Source organism: Salvelinus sp. IW2-2015, linkage group LG26, assembly GCF_002910315.2.
Source record: "Salvelinus sp. IW2-2015 linkage group LG26, ASM291031v2, whole genome shotgun sequence".
Lineage (NCBI taxonomy): Eukaryota > Metazoa > Chordata > Actinopteri > Salmoniformes > Salmonidae > Salvelinus > Salvelinus sp. IW2-2015.
The window spans coordinates 42,823,772-42,843,109 of NC_036866.1; the positions used below are offsets into that span (position 1 = coordinate 42,823,772).

Sequence of the window (19,338 nt, forward strand, 5' to 3'; positions counted from 1 at the left end):
TTTTGGAGCAGTGGCTTCTTCCTTGCTGAACGGCCTTTCAGGTTATGTCGATATAGGACTCGTTTTACTGAGGATATAGATACTTTTGTACCTGTTTCCTCCAGCATCTTCACAAGGTCCTTTGCTGTTGTTCTGGGATTGATTTGCACTTTTTGCACCAAAGTACATTAATCTCTAGGAGACAGAATGCGTCCCCTTCCAGAGCGGTATGACGGCTGCGTGGTCCCATGGTGTTTATACTTGCGTACTATTGTTTGTACAGATGAACGTGGTACCTTCAGGTGGATGAACCAGATTTGTGGAGGTCTACAATATTCTTTCTGAGGTCTTTGCTGATTTATTTTGATTTTCCCATGATGTCAAGCAAAGAGGCACTGGGTTTGAAGGTAGACCTTGAAATACATCCACAGGTACACCTCCAATGGACTCAAATGATGTCAATTATCCTATCAGAAGCTTCTAAAGCCATGATATCATTTTCTGGAATTTTCCAAGCTGTTTAAAGGCACCGTCAACTTAGTGTATGTAAACTTCTGACCCACTGGAATTGTGATACAGTGAATTCTAAGTGAAATAATCTGTCTAAACAATTGTTGGAAAAATGTATTGTCATGCAGAAAGTAGATGTCCTAACCGACTTGCCAAAACTATAGTTTGTTAACAAGACATTTGTGGAATGGTTGAAAAACTAGTTTTAATGACTCCAACCTAACTTCAACTGTATAGCCTATGAATATCTGTACCTAGCAAACATGACAAACCATGACCAAGCCCAACAGATAAACACTAATTACTCTAATCTCCATTTCGGTGGCTAGTTAGATTGTTGTCTGTAGTGAAAGTGAGAGCTGAAGTTGACGCTTTGCACATGCAACTTTTCTTGCCTGACAGATTAGCTAGCTATAGCAAGCAGCTTGGGCCATTTTCATTTAAATTACATTGGTAGAAATAAGACAAAATGACCAACTAGTTAGCTGACTATATACAGCTAAACACTGCAACTATTTCCATGAGACAGAGAGCAATCATTTGAGCTCCTGCTCCACTGCTGATGTGTTCACCGATACCAACCAAGTGATCATGACAGTATTTGCTAATCTGACAGCTATTCCCCAAGTTTCACAGCATCAAACATCAACAACATCACTGCTATTTACTTATTTCACTCACCTCGTCATCATCACTTTCAAAGTGCAACGACGCGTCCAAATCCGTGTCACCAACCAACATACACTACCGTTCAAAAGTTCGGGGTCACTTAGAAATGTCCTTGTTTTTGAAAGGAAAGCTATTTGTTTGTCCATTAAACATAACATAAAATAAAATTGATCAGGAATACAGTGTAGACATTGTTAATGCTGTAAATGCCTATTGTAGCTGGAAACTGATCATTTTTTATGGAGAGGCCCATTATCAGCAACCATCACTCCTGTGTTCCAATGGCATGTTCTGTTAGCTAATCCAAGTTCATCATTTTAAAAGGCTAATTGATCATTAGAAAACCCTTGGGCAATTATGTTAGCACAGCTGAAAACTGTTGTTATGATTAAAGAAGCAATAAAACTGGCATTCTTTAGACTAGTTGAGTATCTGGAGCATCAGCATTTGTGGGTTCGATTACAGGTTCGATTACAGAAACATACAACTTTCTTCTGAAACTCGTCAGTCTATTCTTGTTCTGAAAAATGAAGGCTTTTCAATGCGAGAAATTGCAAAGAAATTGAAGATCTCGTACAACTCTGTGTACTACTCCCATCACAGAACAGCGCAAACTGGCTCTAACCAGAATAGAAAGAGGAGTGGGAGGCCCCGGTGCAACACCGAGAAAGAGGACAAGTACATTAGAGTGTCTAGTTTGAGAAAGACACCTCACAAGTCCTCAACTGGCAGTTTCATTAAATAGTACCCGCAAAACACCAGTCTCAACGTCAACAGTGAAGAGGCAACTCCGGGATGCCTTCTAGGCAGAGTTGCAAAGAAAAAGCCATATCTCAGACTGGCCCAAAAAAAGAAAAGATTAAGATGGACAAAAGAACACAGACACTGGACAGAAGACGATCGGAAAAAATGTGTTATGGACAGACGAATCTAAGTTTGAGGTGTTCGGATCACAAAGAAGAACATTCGTGAGACGCAGAAAAAATTTAAAGATGCTGGAGGAGTGCTTGACGCCATCTGTCAAGCATGGTGGAGGCAATGTGATGGTCTGGGGGTGTTTTGGTGGAGATAAAGTGGGAGATTTGTACTGGGTAAAAGGGATCTTGAATAAGGAAGACTGATCACTCCATTTTGCAACGCCATGCCATACCCTGTGGACGGCGCTTAACTGGAGCCAATTTCCTCCAACAACAGGACAATGACCCAAAGCACAGCTCCAAACTATGCAAGAACTAGTCAGCTGGTAGTCAGCTGGTATTCTGTCTATAATGGTGTGGCCAGCACAGTCACCGGATCTCAACCTTATTTAGCTGTTGTGGGAGCCGCTTGACCGTATGGTACATAACAAGTGCCCATCAAGCCAATCCAACTTGTGGGAGGTACTTCAGGAAGCATGAGGTGAAATCTCTTCAGATTACCTCAACAAATTGACAAAGAATGCCAAAGGTCTGCAAGGCTGTAATTGCTGAAGATTCTTTGACGAAAGCAAAGTTTGAAGGACACAATTATTATTTCAATAAAAAAAACATTATTTATAACCTTGTCAACATCTTGCCTATATTTCCTATTCATTTTGCAACTAATTTCATGTATGTTTTCATGGAAAATAAGGACATTTCTAACTGACCTCAAACCTTTAAATGGTAGTGTATATAGATACAGCCTCTTCCACAGTGAAATGCAGTGGCCGCTTTTACGCAGTCATTTTGAGTGATTAAGTATTTTTTTTTATTTAAAGGTCAAATAACAGCATACCCTGTTTCTGGTTGATGACAACAGCCACGCGAATACGACAACAGGTTGTTAGCAAGTCAATTTTGAGATATTGACACAGACATTATTGTTAAAAAAAACAAGGCCGTTCCTGGCCGCTATAGTAATTTAAAGAAAGGCCGTTGACGGCCGCTATGTGTCCTAAAGGGTTAGGCAGAATCCAAAGCGGCTTGGGCAGTTCTACCTCTCAACGCAAAGCTTTTGATAGACTTTTATAAACTAGAATGGTCATATCTTTGGTCGGTTTTGGAACATATGGGACTTGGCTCCAATTTCATTCATATGATTAAAATACTATACGTCAATCCCTCAGCCATAGTAATAACAGGCAATAGATTGCTCTGTTCCGTTCAGAATAACTAGAAGTAGCAGGCAAGGTGATCTTGTCTCACCTCTTCTATTTGTATTGTCTCTGGAGCCCCAGGCCCAGGTAAATCGACAATCGAAAGAAATTACACCAATATTTCACAATTCTACAGATCACGTCATTTCATTATACGCTGACAATGTCTTACTTTATCTAGACAATGACAATCCCTCCCAAAAGCTTTGAAGATCATAGACAAATTCAGCTCCATCTCAAGTTATAAAATAAATCTCACCAAATCTGCTTCTCAAGACCCTGATAGAGGACTCCATCTCTACTTATGGAATCCCAATCGTTTCCCATTTTATATATATTGGAATAGATATCCTTCCTTAGATAAAACCATTGCCAGAAACTTTAACAGAATGCTCAAATAAATTCGACACAACTCAGTAGACTCAGTATCCTTCTGTCTCAGTATCCTCAGTAGATGGACTAATATCCCAGTTGCTTTAACTGACAGAATATTTATTGTCAAAATGAATATATTGCCACGGCTGAATTTCTGCTTCCTTTGTCTCCCCCTTCTGGCTACTGGGATAAAATCCATAGTGCAGTTTAGTGCAGTTTCAAAAAGTATATTGCAAGGTAACGCGAGACCGGATAAAATTAACACACTTGCAATGGGAAAGACAATAAATTATATTTCCAGGCACTAGCATTTTGTCCCATACTACATTGGTTTAGACATGATACCATTAAACATAGAGAGAAATATGGTGTCTCCTATTTCCCTGGAAGAGGTGGTCTTCACTGATGTATCCCTTAAACAACGTAAACTACACTTTAGTCCTATTATTGCTCACACTATTTCTAGTTGGCACAAAATTGAAAAATAATGTAAATGGGAATCAAAATGGCATGCCCATATTCCATAATAACGCATTTCGATCTGGAGGGCAGCCTTGTAGATGGAGACATGTTGGCTGGATGGGAGGCCCACTTCTTTGTTTTCATTTCCTGTTGATATTGAATGTATTATCACTTAAAGATGCACTATGCAGAAATCGCGCCGCCATTTCCTCGTTGCTAAAATTCGAATAGTTCACCTATTTTCAGTTTATGTGACAAAACAGGCAAGTATAGTGTATAGCATCATTGTATCATCTAAACCGCTGTGAAATATATTTTCCATAAGCAAAAAATATTGTATTTTCAGCTGTTTGAAGCTGGTGTACAAAACCAAAAGTAAAAGACGCAAAAACGAAAACATAAGAATGGGAAGCATAGATATAGCGCACATAGAACAGATCTACTGTTTCTCAGACTTGCTTTCAAGGAAAATGACAGATCGAAAACTCACATTTCTATGTGAATTTGGTCGGATCGCCCAAGAAGTTACATATTGCAGCTTTAAACTCAGTATGTATTTCTTACATAATGTATTTAGTAGCAGCCTACATGTTTTTTAAACATATAATTTGAAATGGATAGTGTACCTGTAAAACCCCCAAACAAATGTACAAAACAAATAAATCACACCGCATAACACAGAATAGCTTTCCAGTTACGTTCTTATTGCCACAGACATGTCTGACCATGACCAAGACCAAAACCCTTCCCACTGGACACATCAAGTCATTTCAACATGGAAATGTGGGTAATATTTGGTTGAGGCATTGATCAATGAGATTTCAACCCTTATTCACCCACTCAAAAATACATGCGTTATCGCCATGCTTCAACAATCAAATTCCAATGGAAAAACAATGTCTGACTATGTGTTATCAAAATAACAAAATAACAAAATCGAAAACACACAGTTCTGTCAGGCAACAGTAACTAAACAGAAAACAAGATCCCACAAACTCAGGGCTGCCTAAGGGGTGCCTAAGTATGGGAAAACAGGGCTGCCTAAGTATGATCCCCAATCAGAGACAATGATAGACAGCTGCCTCTGATTGGGAACCACACTCGGCCAAAAACAAAGAAACAGAAAACATTGAATTTCCCACCCGAGTCACACCCTGACCTAACCAAACAGAGAATAATAATGATCTCTAAGGTCAGGGCGTGACAGTACCCCCCCCCCCCACAAAGGTGGCGGACTCCGGCTGCAAACCTGAACCTATAGGGGAGGGTCCGGGTGGGCATCTACTCTCGGTGGGGGCTCCGGTGCGGGACGCAGACGCCGCTCCGCTTGAGCTCCCCCCGCCGCTGGAGGCTCCGGACCGTAGATCGTCGTCGGGGACTCCAGGCTAGGAACCCCCCTGTAAGCTCCGGACTGGGGACCCTCGCTGGAGGCCCCGGACTGGGGACCGCCGCTGCAGGCTCCGGACTGGGGACCCTCGCTGGAGGCTCCGGACCGCCGCTGCAGGCTCCGGACTGGGGACCGCTGCTGGAGGCTCCGGACTGGGGCCCGCCGCTGGAGGCTCCGGACTGGGACCGTCGCTGGAGGCTCCTTTCCCTGGATCATCACTACAGGCTCTGGGCCATGGATCATCACTGGATGCTTCGTGCCATGGATCATCACTACAGGCTCCTGGCCATGGATCATCACTGGAGGCTTCATGCCATGGATTATCACTGCAGGCTCCGGGCCATGGATTATCACTGCAGGCTCCGGTCCATGGATTATCACTGGAGGCTTCGCTCCCTGGATTATCACTGCAGGCTCCCGGGCCATGGATTATCACTGGAGGCTCCGGGCCATGGATCATCACTGGAGGCTCCGGGCCTGGATCTCACTGGAGGCTCCGGGCCTTGGATCATCACTACAGGCTCCGAGCCATGAATCATCACTGGAGGCTTCATGCCATGGATTATCACTACAGGCTCCCGGGCCTGGATTATCACTGGAGGCTCCGGGCCATGGATCATCACTGGAGGCTCCGGGCCATGGATCATCACTGGAGGCTCCGGGCCATGGATCATCACTGGAGGCTCCGGGCCTTGGATCATCACTGGAGGCTCCGAGCCATGAATCATCACTGGAGGCTTCGTGCCATGGATCATCACTGGAGGTCTGCAGTGCAGAGCTGGCACAACCCGTCCTGGCTGGATGCTCACTTTAGCCCGGCAAGTGCGGGGCGCTGGCACAGGATGCACTGGGCTGTGAAGGCGCACTGGAGGCATAGTGCGTAGAGCCGGCGCAGGATATACTGTGCCGTGGAGGCGGACTGGAGGTCTGGAGCGTAGAGCTGGCACAACGCGTCCTGGCTGGATGCTCACCCTAGCCTGGCAACTGCGGGGCGCTGGCACAGAGCGCACCGGGCTGTGGATGTGCACTGGAGACACAGTGCGCATCACCGCATAACACGGTGCCTGACCGGTCACACGCTCCCCACGGTAAGCACGGGGAGTTGGCTCAGGTCTAAACCCTGAATCCGCCAATCTCCCCGTGTGCCTCCCCGTGTGCCTCCCCGTGTGCCTACCCCCCAAAATATTTTTGGGGAGCTGCCTCTCGGGCTTCCGTCGTTGACTTAACTCCTCGTATCGTCGCCGTTCCTCTCTCTCCATCTGCTCCCTTGGACGGCGATACTCTCCGGCCTGCGTCCAGGGTCCTTCTCCATCCAGGGTGTCCTCCCATGTCCACTCCTCCTGGCCACGCTGCTTGGTCCGTTTTTGGTGGGATCTTCTGTAACGGCTCTCGTTGGTGGTAGAAAGAGTAGACCAAGGCGCAGCGTGGAAAGTGTTCATGATTTTAATTTAAAAAACACTCAAACAAAATAACGAAAACGCACAGTTCTGTCAGGCAACAGTAACTAAACAGAAAACCAGATCCCACAAACTCAGGTGGAAAACAGGGATGCTTAAGTATGATCCCCAATCAGAGACAACGATAGACAGCTGCCTCTGATTGGGAGCCACACTCGGCCAAAAACAAAGAAACAGAAAACATTGAATTTCCCACCGGAGTCACACCCTGACCTAACCAAACATAGAGAATAATAAGGATCTCTAAGGTCAGGGCGTGACAGTCCGATATTTTGTATTTATACAAGAAACTTAATGTCTTGTTACTGCGCTTCTTTCTTGATATGCCACACCTGTCAGGTGGATGGATTATCTTGGCAAAGGAGAAATACTCATTAACAGGGATGTAAACGAATTTGTGACCAAAATTTGAAAGAAATACGCCTTTGTGAGTAGGGAACATTTCTCTGGGATCTTTTATTTCAGCTCATGAAACATAGGACCAGGACTTTACATGTTGCGTTTATATTTTTCGTTCAGTGTACATAGTGCAAGTGATCAATGCTGTTTGAGATTCTGCAGATGATTAAAGCAAATGTGAAGATCTCCACAGACCTGTTAACTTTGCATGCTATCTTGAACATTTACACTTTCTATGATTTACATAAGACATTTATAGTTACAGTAACATCTACAGATGTTAAACACTGATTGTTTAAAGCAAATCTACCAAAACTATTGCTGATGGTGAACCTGAGTAATCAAAATACAATCTATTTTAAACCCTGCATAGCCAGATGAGTGTTGTGTTTCCGTTAGCTTATTTTTATTCCGGTAAAACACAATTTTCAACAGTGCATACAGTAGATAACAATAACCTAGCAAATTACATAGGCTTCCATCAACGAATAAAGCCTAATATCGTTCAAGCCATTTTAGCATTTGAATGCTGAAGGTGCCGTGCAGATGTGCAAGATCGGGAACAGGCCGCCTACCTCGCGTTGGTCAGCGCATGAAGCTGGGAACAGTGTGCAGTTTGAGGTTGTTCGGCATGCAAAATGCTTTGTAGATCGATGACTGTCAACACAGTTACATGCTTAGTTTGACACTGAAGGAGAGGACGCGTCAGTTGACACGAAAGATTAGGTGTTTTTTGAAGATCGGAAAAAATGGTGAAGCGGCGATTCGTAATGTTTGAATCGATTTTCTGACCAATGCAATTTTGGATCAGTTTGGGGTCCGCAGACCATCTTAAAAGATTTGAATCGGGGACCAATGTAACCTCAAAAATGTGGCCATGGATGTGTTACTCATTTTATGGTTGAATAAATAGTGTTACATTAGTTTGTAAGATAGCCTTAACTTTAGGCTATTTATTGTATTACAAATTGTCCATGCAATCAAGTGTCAACCAAAAATCTAAGTAAAAGAATAGAGCTAAATCAAATCAAACTTTAAATGCACTTTAAATAAAGTCTGATTTGATTTAGTCCCATTCTTTATTTTGGTTGAGATTGAGACATGAATCCAACATATCAATTATTAATTTGTAGACAAACTGGAATTAAAGCCAGACTAAGTCAGTGGCACAGATGGAACTATCCAAGTAGCATCTCCTTCAAATTCAATATCACTAAATGTCCTTACATCTCAAAACCAACCAGAGCTTGAACCTTAGGCCTATTATTGCATAGTACATTTCAATTTTGATTTGATATAGGCCTAGTCCTATTCTTTAACTTAGATTTTTGGTTGAGATGGAGACGTGAATCCAACATATTAATTATAAACTTGAAGATTATATTTGAAATCAACCAAAGTTTGTATTCTCTATTTTTAGTTGAACCCTGGGTTGATTTGAAACAATAGCTGTTGATGACTTCGCAAATGCTATATAGGCCTAAATATCATCATTTTATGATATATGACTTAAAGTATGGTCACATTTAATTTGCTGTGTTAAACATATAATTTGGAATGACTTCAATAGCAACTGTAAATCTATTTACTTATTAAGAGATCTCTCAATCATTCTCATGATAGCACATTGGTAGGTAGTCAGTGACAAATATCATAGCTAATCTGGGCTTGGTTAAAACCCTGGATGGGAGACCAAATGGATAGCTGTAGAAAGTTTAACTTTCCAGTAGGAGGTGCTAGCCAGCCTATGTATTTGTTATGATAGTGGATATAATGTTGAAGATCTGACGTTGTTTTAAATTGGCTATAATGATGACATAATCCTGTTTTGAAATTTAACTCTCAAAACAACTGTTTTTGCAAATTCGATGTATTTTTCACGTAGATGTTACGTCACAATACGTTGATAAATTACATTGAAACAATGTTGATTCAACCAGTTTGTGCCCAGTGGTCTGTGTGGCGGTTAGGTGTTGCCATAGCGACCGGCCACTGCAGTAGGCATGAGGGCACCTGTTGTGATGTCTCAGGAAAGCTAGCCGGCTGTGGATAATTGTCTGGGTAAGCGGGAAACAAGAATGCTGGCTTAATTGGCGAGAGGGGACAGTGGGGGACACAACTATTTTAATGAGTCATTGGTCCAGATAATGACTGCATCGTAAGTCTGGAATCAGACAGGAAGTCAAAGGAATGTAGGCCACTTCAGTTCTACAGTAATCCAAACATAAGAGGACAGGAAACTGTACTAAACACAACAAGGCTCGGTGCTACATGCTTTGGGGGCCTGTGGCTTTCCCTGTTGTGTAGCAAAGAGAAAATAAGTGTTGTTTTTTGCCAAACTGGGTCTGGTTCATATTGAATTTAATATATTGAAAAGTAAGAAAAAAAACATATTTTTGCATGTGCACTGAAAAATATGCAAAAACATGTTTCCGCCTGTGTTGACCATGCCGTGTCAACAGAGTAGAGAGCAGTACAAACCTCCAGAAGTGCAGCTCGAACCCCTCGCATTTGTCCTTGCATTTCAGGCACGCTGCTCCGGCACCAATCTCGTGGCCCAGGGTCATCTGCCAACAGACACAGCACATCAATGAGATTAACATACTTATACTGTCTCGGGAAATGATTTCATACAGTAGAAAGTTTCAGGCCAGGGTTTGATACACTATATATACAAAAGTATGTGGACACCCCTTCAAATTTGTGTATTCGGCTATTTCAGCCAAACCCATTGCTGACAGGTGTATAAAATCGAGGACACAGCCATGAAATCTCCATAGACAAACATTGGCAGCAGAATGGACATACTGAAGAGCTCAGTGACTTTCAACGTGGCACCGTCATAGGATGCCACCTTCCCAACAAGTCAGTTTACAAAATTTCTGCCCCAGTCAACTGTAAGTGCTGTTATTGTGAAGTGAAAACGTTTAGGAGCAACAACGGCTCAGCCGCGAAGTGGTAGGCCACACAAGCTCACAGAACGGGACGACCGAGTGCTAAAATCATATGTCCTCGGTTGCAACACTCACTACCGAGTTCCAAATAACTGTTTATCAATAGCTTCATGAAATGGGTTCCCATGACCGAACAGCCGCAAAACAGCCTAAATTCACCATGCGCAATCGCAAGCGTCGGCTGGAGTGGTGTAGAGCTCGGCACCATTGGACTCTGGAGCAGTGGAAAAGGGTTCTCTGGAGTGATGAATCATGCTTCACCATCTGGCAGTCTGACGGACTAATCTGGGTTTGGCAGATGCCAGGACAACGCTACCTGCCCCAATGCATAGTGCCAACTGTAAAGTTTGGTAGAGGAGGAGGAATAATGGGCTGTTTTTCATGGTTCTGGCTAGGCCCCTTTGTTCCAGTGAAGGGAAATCTTAACACTACATCATACAATGACATTCTAGCCTATTCTGTGCTTCTAACTTTGTGGCAACAGTTTAGGAAGGCCCTTTCCTGTTTCAGCATGAATGCCCCTGTGCACGAAGCGAGGTCCATACAGAAATTATTTGTTGAGATCGGTGTGGAAGAACTTCAATGGCCTGCACAGAGCCCTGATCTTAACCCCATTGAACACCTTTGGGATGAAATGGAATGCCGACCGTGAGCCAGACCTACAGTGGTTGCTCCACTAAAAGTTTTGCGATTATGCTGCAGGACTTAGAGGTAATGTGTGGTTTAGTACAGTACCCTGCGTCACTACTTCATTGCTCCAGCACAGAGCAACACTTTAAGGGGCATTGCACTAATAATGGCGCTGACTAGGGAAACGTTCCCGCTGTTCTTAGTGCCAGTCTGCACGTTCAAACTAAAACGATGTAACTAATAATGGCGTGAAATATGCCCCTTAGATATGAATTCGGAAGGCAGATATTATTAAATATTAAAAGCATTACACCTCTCACTAAAGGCGTCAGTCAAAAGTTATACACATTTGTAAATCCCAAACTCTAAAAGTAATTGGAAAGGTAGATACAAATTTTGTGACATTGTGGTTACAATAAAGAAAGTAAACAATATGTAAATAAGATGCAATGTTTTATTTACAGTAGTGATCGACAGCTGGTGGCATTTTGAAAACAGGTTTTCAAACACTTGTAGCCCGATTAGTAGCATAATCAAAGTGAGGACAATCGGCGATCTGCTGTATACTTATGTAAGTTGAAAGTCACTCCTTTCCAGTACTCCTCACCCCGCCTCAAACTCCACCCTTAACACAGTTATAATTCAAAAATGAGCTGTTTATCTAAAAAAAAGAAATGACATTGCGACCAAAGAGAACAGACTAAATGGACATAATTTTCATCAAGCGAGCTTCTTTCTATGGTGCTACCCGTTCCAGGGTTAGGACCATAACCACGAGAGGACTTGAAAATGAGCCGGAGCTGAGAGGATCACCAAAATTAAAGGTATTTTGGTTTCAGTACATTTTCCTAAAAACATTTTTTTTATATAGCCTATCAATGTGTAGGCATACTGTTTAATAAAATCGATAATTAAATAAAGATTAAATAAAACAAATAAAAATTATTATTGTGTACTAAAAACATGAATGTATTTTTGCAGAGCATACAACCATGCGTGGAGATCAGTGGACAAAAGGGCTGGACAACGGTCCACACAGAAAAAACGCATGGTTGCCAAGAAAGCGGTTCGTTTTGCTAGATTCTTAAAATGTGTACGCAGCATTTGTGTGTTGGAGTCACTTTTAATTCTTAATTGATCTACCGTTTCTATCATAGGCAACTGTAATCGATGGGGGCTCAGGGCGGTACCATTCTGCTCATCTGATGAAGGTGTACATGGATCAGATTCAAACTTTGAAGACCGACATCGAGTCATTGAAAGCAGACCAGCAGAAAGAGAAACATTATCTGAGGGCAGAGATACGGGCGACAGCTGATGCAGTGGTCCAGAGCCAGGCGGTATTGGCGGAGAGTCAGGCGGAGAATGACACGTTGAAGAGGGCCAGGCACACCTGTGAGCTCTGGAACTCCACCTCCGAAAGGCAGAGTCAACATACCTGGCGGGTTCATCAGGTCGTCAGTTCACCCTGACACTTCCATTCCTCTTCTGACAACAGAACTTGACCAACTGCTCACCAGGCACAGCAAGGGCCGCCCGGACCGTTATGCTGTTCTGCTATTCCAAAGATGTGTAACCGAAGCGAGATACCACGAATGGGCACAGAATACGAACTGAGATGGATTACCATTAATACTGTGTCTCAGAAGTTTCTGACCATTACTGGTACAACCCGAAAAAGCATTAAAGTCAGAGTTAATGAGTACTTGAGGTCACCGAGAAAGTCTGGATATGGCCTGCTCTCTCTTATGTAAGGAATTGGGCACTTTCCCATGTTTACTACAGTATGTACTGTAGGCTATGTTTACTTGTCAGACTGCACAGTAGCCTAACAAACAAATGCAGGTGGCTGATATCTTCAAAATGCTTTATTATTCAAATGTAAAAGCATATACTGTACAGTACAGTATTTCTTCATCAGCATCTTTATGCTTTTGTTAATAAAATACTGATAAAAATACTCTTTCAAAAGGCAGATGTTAATTTAGTTATGGATCCATAACGAATTACTATGAGAATAAATATCACTGAATTACAGAAGTATTGGAACAAAGTTGTCTAATGAAGGTAAACAAATTGTTGCTTACTGGAAAATACTCTTTCAAACACACACGGTCACGTTGTACTGCGCCATTATGGCTATTAGCTGGACAATAGAATTGCCTAGGAGGGTAGGGGGAGAATTCTATCGTCAAATGTATTTCTTAGTTAGGTTGGCTGTATCACAACCGGCCGTGATTGGTTGTAATTTCAGTTTAATCCACCAGAAAAGACAAAACAAATAATACAACAAAAAGTGTTATTATTATTATTATGTATCACATCCAACCCATGACTGGGATTCCCACAACTGGCCCAGCGTTTCTCTCCCTCTAAAAACAGAAATAAATGTTTTGGCCTTTACAAATATTATATTGACCTTTATTCATATTACAATCGCTCACTTTTGTTTTTTTGAAAACGGAATAACCTCCAAAATATCTTTATATATTATCAAGTTGATGGCACGGTCATATAGCTGAGTGACTCACTCATTCATGGCTTTGGATCAAAATAAATAAGTACCAACATTCTTTCTGATAGTCTTTAATAAAGAAATGTTTTGGTTATCCTGACCTGGACACCACGTATTATAATAGCCCATTATGGGCTGTTAGCAGGACAATATACCTTTACCAACACCTCTCTGTATTTTGATACTTTGTGCATGGGGCCTCTCGATTGGCGAACCAGTCTAAGACACTGCGTTGCAGTGCAAAATGCGTTGCTACAGATGCAGGTTCGATACCCGTGCCGGCCGCCACCGGGAAACCCATATGTAATCATTGGAAGAAAAAAATAATCTGATATACTGTAGGCCTCCCGTAGGCGACATGAGGCTCACTAATGTGGTGTAGATCTTATTTATTTAAATAGCATATTGAAGTTAGAAGTAATAGGATTTAAAGCAATAGCCTATTTGAAGCAATGCTGTGGTCAACTATTTTATCAACGTTTCGCGCTGCTCTGAGACAAGCATGGGGACTGGTCTTGATAAATCAATGAGATTTTTATTTTCACTGAATCTCCATTTGGGTATTGGCTAGTAGGGTATGGAAATGTTATGCTATTAGTACTGTAGCCTACTCCCGGCCGTTACGTTGTACAGCGCCATATTTTCCGTTCCATCCTAACGGAAACCCTGAGGGTTTTTCGTTTTTCTTGGAATAGAAACACCATAATATTAATCAAATTAATTAAGCCACTATTGAAGGTTATCAAATGCTTCTCAAAGATGCCCTCTGGTGGTCAAACTAGCACTAACTAGCTTTAATGGTTACAATGGCTGACACTTAAGTAACATGCCATAGAATTCTGCGGCACCATGCAAGCTGTGCTGTAGTATGCTGCAACTTTTAAAGGACGAACCGCTGTAATCGCCCAACATCAGTGTCCAACCTCACTAATGCTCTTGTGGCTGAATCGAAGCAAGTCCCCGCAGCAATGTTCCAACATCTAGTGGAAAGCCATCCCAGAAGAGTGGAGGCTGTTATAGCAGCAAAGGGGAGACCAACTCCATATTAATGCCCATGATTTTGGAATGAGATGTTCAATGAGGTGTACACATACTTTTGGTCATGTAGTGTATTTACTGTAGTTCATATGGTGGAGTCAGTACTTACTTAGGCCTAGTTGTTTTGGAGTGGCCTCTTTAAATACCCTAGTTAGCAGAATCTACAATGTTCTGTTAAGCCGGGTGTACACTACACAATTTTGGCCCCGATACAGCTGTCCCAGACAAGTTTTTTAGATCGGAGACAAAATCCCCATGTCGTTTCCTCAGGGCGTGTGGCCGTCACCAACATTTGTTTAATGTGAGCGGGTCAGAGATGCAATCTACCAATCCCGTCTTTGAGCAGTCCCAGACGTCCCAATATTTTCAAACATGTTTGATTTTATTGGCACAAAATCTGCAATGATCTTCTAGTGTGAGATGTGCAATGAAACGTTTTGAGAAAGGTGATCAACATTAGCCAATGAGAGCTCAGCAGAGAAGAAGCCAGTGAGATGATGACGTTGTTTCGCATCACCCGGAATGTGTAGACGATCGAGCAGGAGCGATGACTACTACTAGCATACGTTTGTACTTGCCTTTCACCAAAGCCAAAGTGTCAAATCGTTACATCTCTGTATTTCACAAGCAATGTTATTCAAGCTAGATATTTCAACTCTTTATGGCAGGTGTGAATGTGTTACTGAAAACGTCAAGGAGGCTGCTTTTTTTCTAGCCACGTTAACGATCTAATCGCATCATTGTTTTCGCGAGACTGCGGGGTGGTATGGAGAATCCTCACGACCAAGTGAAGAATCTAGTAGCGGGTGACACACCGTCTCTGCCATATTGTTTAGTGTGCGTACCACTACATTGGCAAGACAAACAACTACAGGAAAGATGGTTGTTTAAGGTGAGAGGCTCAGAGATGTTAGGATTTTGAAAGTCGTGTAGTGTACAACCCGGCATTACTGTACAGCTTGACATTTGCGTATAAACATGCCTAACAGAGATGTGAGAGGGAAAACATCTTACTAAATTCAAATACGGAATCTGATGTCCCATTAATCCCTAAACTCCGCCTCGGATATATTCCAGATTTGATACTTCAAGCAACATATAAAGCCGACTTTTCTCAACCATCTGCATGCATTCTCTTCTTCTACTTCCTTTACTTCAGTGCCTATTTTGGTCAAATATAAAGCAGCTCTAAAATTCTGTCTTGCTACCTTTTCGAATCAAACCAGACTCACTAGACTAGGTCTGCGTGTCAAATGGCACCATACTCCCTATATAGTGTGCAACTTTTGACCAGGGCCCATAGGGAATAGAGTGCCATTTGGGATGCGTGACGAGGCTAATTCCAGAGTTTGTAGTCACAGCCCATACTGTAGCACTCTTTCCTCCCTCACATTCGCATCATTCAGTCCTGCCTCACTTCTCAGACGGACTTCAAACACCAGTGTTGTCTGTCTTGCCCCGTCAACGCTGTCTGCGCCCTTATATGGTCAAGTATTCCACGATGCTGAGAGCCCCTCAGGACTCCAGCACACACTGCTGTTTGGAGAAGCTGTTTTTTTTGGCTCAGGAGGAGCACTAAATGTGAAGCAGTGAGCCCCCCTCGGCCTCGGGGAATGTGCAGCCGGCATGTACACGGAGGAACGCAAAACTAAAGCCAGACTAGAGCATGACTCAGTAAATAATATTTACGTTAACTATCAACTCCCTCTTCTCCACTTATCAACAATAGACGTGTTTCCAACTATATCTGTCTAGCGAACGGGGAGAATAGCCAGAGATGGTCTACAATGTAACGGCTTTGGTCTAGATATTGGTCTGAGCCAGCCATGAGTCTCTCCAAAGTGTCCAGCTCATTGTTTCTGTAATCAACAGAATATCCAGCTGACGGTTCATCACTTCTGAAAATATAAATATTTGTGAATTGTTTCCTTAAACCACTTGGGAACACCATAGAATCCTTGCCATTTTGGGCTGGGTTGAGTCAGTGGCCATTTGTTTTGCAAACTCCATCTCATGTGCAGTTCAGAAATACTGCTGACCAAACAACAGTGCTAAGTCCCTGCTCAGTTGAATTAAAGGGTAACTCAATTTTTTCACAGACCTCAAAAGTGGTCTCCTGGTGTGGTTTAACCAATTTTGTTATTTTTCTATTAAAGTGTTACTTTGAGAGCGAAAACCTGTGAATTTATTACTCAGTTGGCAATCTCATTTATCTATTTCAATAGTAGGCCTACAATTAGCCTACTTGCACAGTACAACTTGCAGTACAGCTTGGGCTGACCTGCAGGTGAAAGACCAATTTGAGATTGATCATTTTAGGTCATTCAAAGTGTGTCACTCTTTTTCATATACTTTTTCACACAGGGCAACTTTCCTTCGCCGGGCGGGCCATTTGGGAAATGTTGGGCAAAATTTGAGTATGCCCACTTCTCCAGGCACCAATAACGTTCACCCAATTGAAGTTAAGGTTAGGTAAGGGTTAAGGTTAGAGACATGCCAAGGAACCTGGATTGCACTAACCGAGGCGCAATCCCTTTGTGCAAGAGCTTGGACCTTGATGACAGCTGACAGACAGGCTGTCTGGAATCATAAAGCCCCCCCCCCCCCCACCCCACCAGACTTGACAGCAGACATGAATCCCCTTGAGTGGAGAAGAGCTCTGTTTGTCTTAACAACAGTTATCATAGTCGTGTTATTTAAATGATGATGCATGTGACTCAGTGTGTGGATGATGGGGTTTTTTGTGTAAAAAAATATGCTACATTGTTCTCTGCTGCAGCAGGCAGCTAATGGAGATTGTGGTATCGCTGCTGAGTGTTTGCGAGTGGAAGATAGTAATTGGCATTCCGAGGCTTTTCGGTGAGCAGGCTCATTTGGCTCCGTTCACTTAAAAGAGTCGGCTCATTTTGCTCCCAAACTGCTCTTCGTTCAAAATGCAAAAAAATCGACATAGAACCATGATTTTTTAGAACAACCTAGAACCAATTTGCAATGTAAAGACAAAAAGTAGGCTACAATTATGTCAGATCATGAAATACGTGTTCAAATGCATGTTAACCTGGTCAAATTATTAGCTCACCTGCAAAAAGAAAAGTGTTTATTTTTAAGCACAGAATCTACGGGCTCTCCCCACTAAGTATTGTTTCTGCAGTGAGGATTCAAGCTCTTGGAGAATTCGTTTGTAATTTATCTGCAGATAATCGTTGTTTTGAAAAGCAGTAGCAGCAGTATGCAAATCAGGGAGCCAAATGAACGGCTGTTTCACCGATACAAAAGATCCGTTCAAAAAGAGCCGTTCCCATCACTAGTGTGAGACAGGACGGAACGTCTGTCCTCCTTTAAACATGAAAATATTGTGAAAAGGGTAGTCTACCAACGAAGCGAATAATGTCAATGTATATTAAGACAACCCCGGGTTTGTTATTTTTGTATGTCATAACTAACACAAAGAAAGATGTGAAAGGTTATATAGCTCATACTAATCTATTTTTTTAAGTATCAAAAGCAGTCTGTAGCTGGCTACACATTGACAGGACTAGACAGGCACCTTCCTTGCTGACTTTGCTACCTGGTAGGATACACCTTTTAGGGCGTTATGTCTTATCTGGAACTATACAAGCATGAAGACTTACCTTCTTTATTTCCTTTTCTACCTCCATTTTCAATTCCCCTCCGTATGTTGTTTGAGTCCCGCCGTAACTTGCAAATAAACACCAAAAACTTGGACTGACTTTACGTTGTCACCAATCTTTAGAAACAAAACCGAGAGTTTATCGATTTTACTCGCCCACCACTTCTTCAAGCACCGCTGTCCCGTTCATTGCATTGATGGGATTCCTATAACCTGGCCCGAGTAGGCGTTTTTGCACCGGGTGAAAATTGATCACATTCTTTTTGGAACAGGGCTGCAGATGCAACATGGTCTCATAGCATTTCGTAATATTCTATACATAACTCTGACTCACTAGCTATTTATATGATATGTTATGTTTGGTATGGTTAAATACAGTGCATTAGGAAGGTATTCAGACCCCTTCCCTTTTCCACATTTTGTTATGTTCCAGCCTTATTCAAAAATGTATTAAATAAAAATCCTCATCAATCTACACACAATACCCTATAATGACAAAGCAAAAACAATTTTTTGCAAAATACTTTACATGAGCATTCAAACCGAAATTCAGCTCAGGTTCATCCTGTTTCCGTTGATCATGCTTGAGACGTTTCTTCAACTTGATTGGAATCCAGCTGTGCTAAATTAAATTGATTGGACATGATTCGGAAAGGCACACACCTGTCTATATAAGGTCCCACAGGTGACAGTGCATGTCAGATAAAAAACCAAGCCATGAGGTCGAAGGAATTGTCCGTAGAGCTCCGAGGCAGGATCGTGTCGAGGCATAGATATGGGGAAAGGTACCAAAAAAATGTCTGCAGAATTGAAGGTCACCAAGAACACAGTGGCCTCCATCATTCTTAAGTGGAATACGTTTGGAACCACCAAGGCTCTTCCTAGAGTTGGCCGCCTGGCCAAACTGAGCAATCGGGGGAGAAGGGCCTTGGTCAGGGAGGTGACCAAGAACCCGATGGTCGCTCTGACAGAGCTCCGGATTTCCTCTGTGGAGATGGGAGAACATTCCAGAAGGACAACCATCTCTGCAGCACTCCACCTATCAGGCCTTTGTTGTAGAATGGGCAGACGGAAGCCACTACTAAATAAAATAAACATGATAGCCCGCTTGGAGTTTGTGAAAAGGCACCTAAAGGACTCTGAGATCATGAGAAACAAGATTCACTGGTCTGATGAAACCAAGATTGAACTCTTTGGCCTGAATGCCAAGCGTCAC

The 19,338-nt window shown here is 42.5% G+C and overlaps 1 protein-coding gene across 1 annotated transcript in view; it reads right to left on the minus strand.

Moving 5' to 3' along the window:
- Positions 1 to 18,412, minus strand: part of LOC111952651 (testin) — a 41,868-nt gene extending 23,456 nt beyond the window's left edge. Inside the window, exons 1-2 of the mRNA XM_023971544.3 lie at positions 18,124 to 18,412; positions 9,836 to 9,921 (exon numbers count right to left, since the gene is read on the minus strand). Of these exons, the coding sequence (XP_023827312.1) occupies positions 9,836 to 9,921; positions 18,124 to 18,150 (113 nt within the window). The 5' untranslated portion in view covers positions 18,151 to 18,412. The remainder of the gene's footprint in view (positions 1 to 9,835; positions 9,922 to 18,123) is intronic.
- Positions 18,413 to 19,338: the final 926 nt, after the last annotated feature.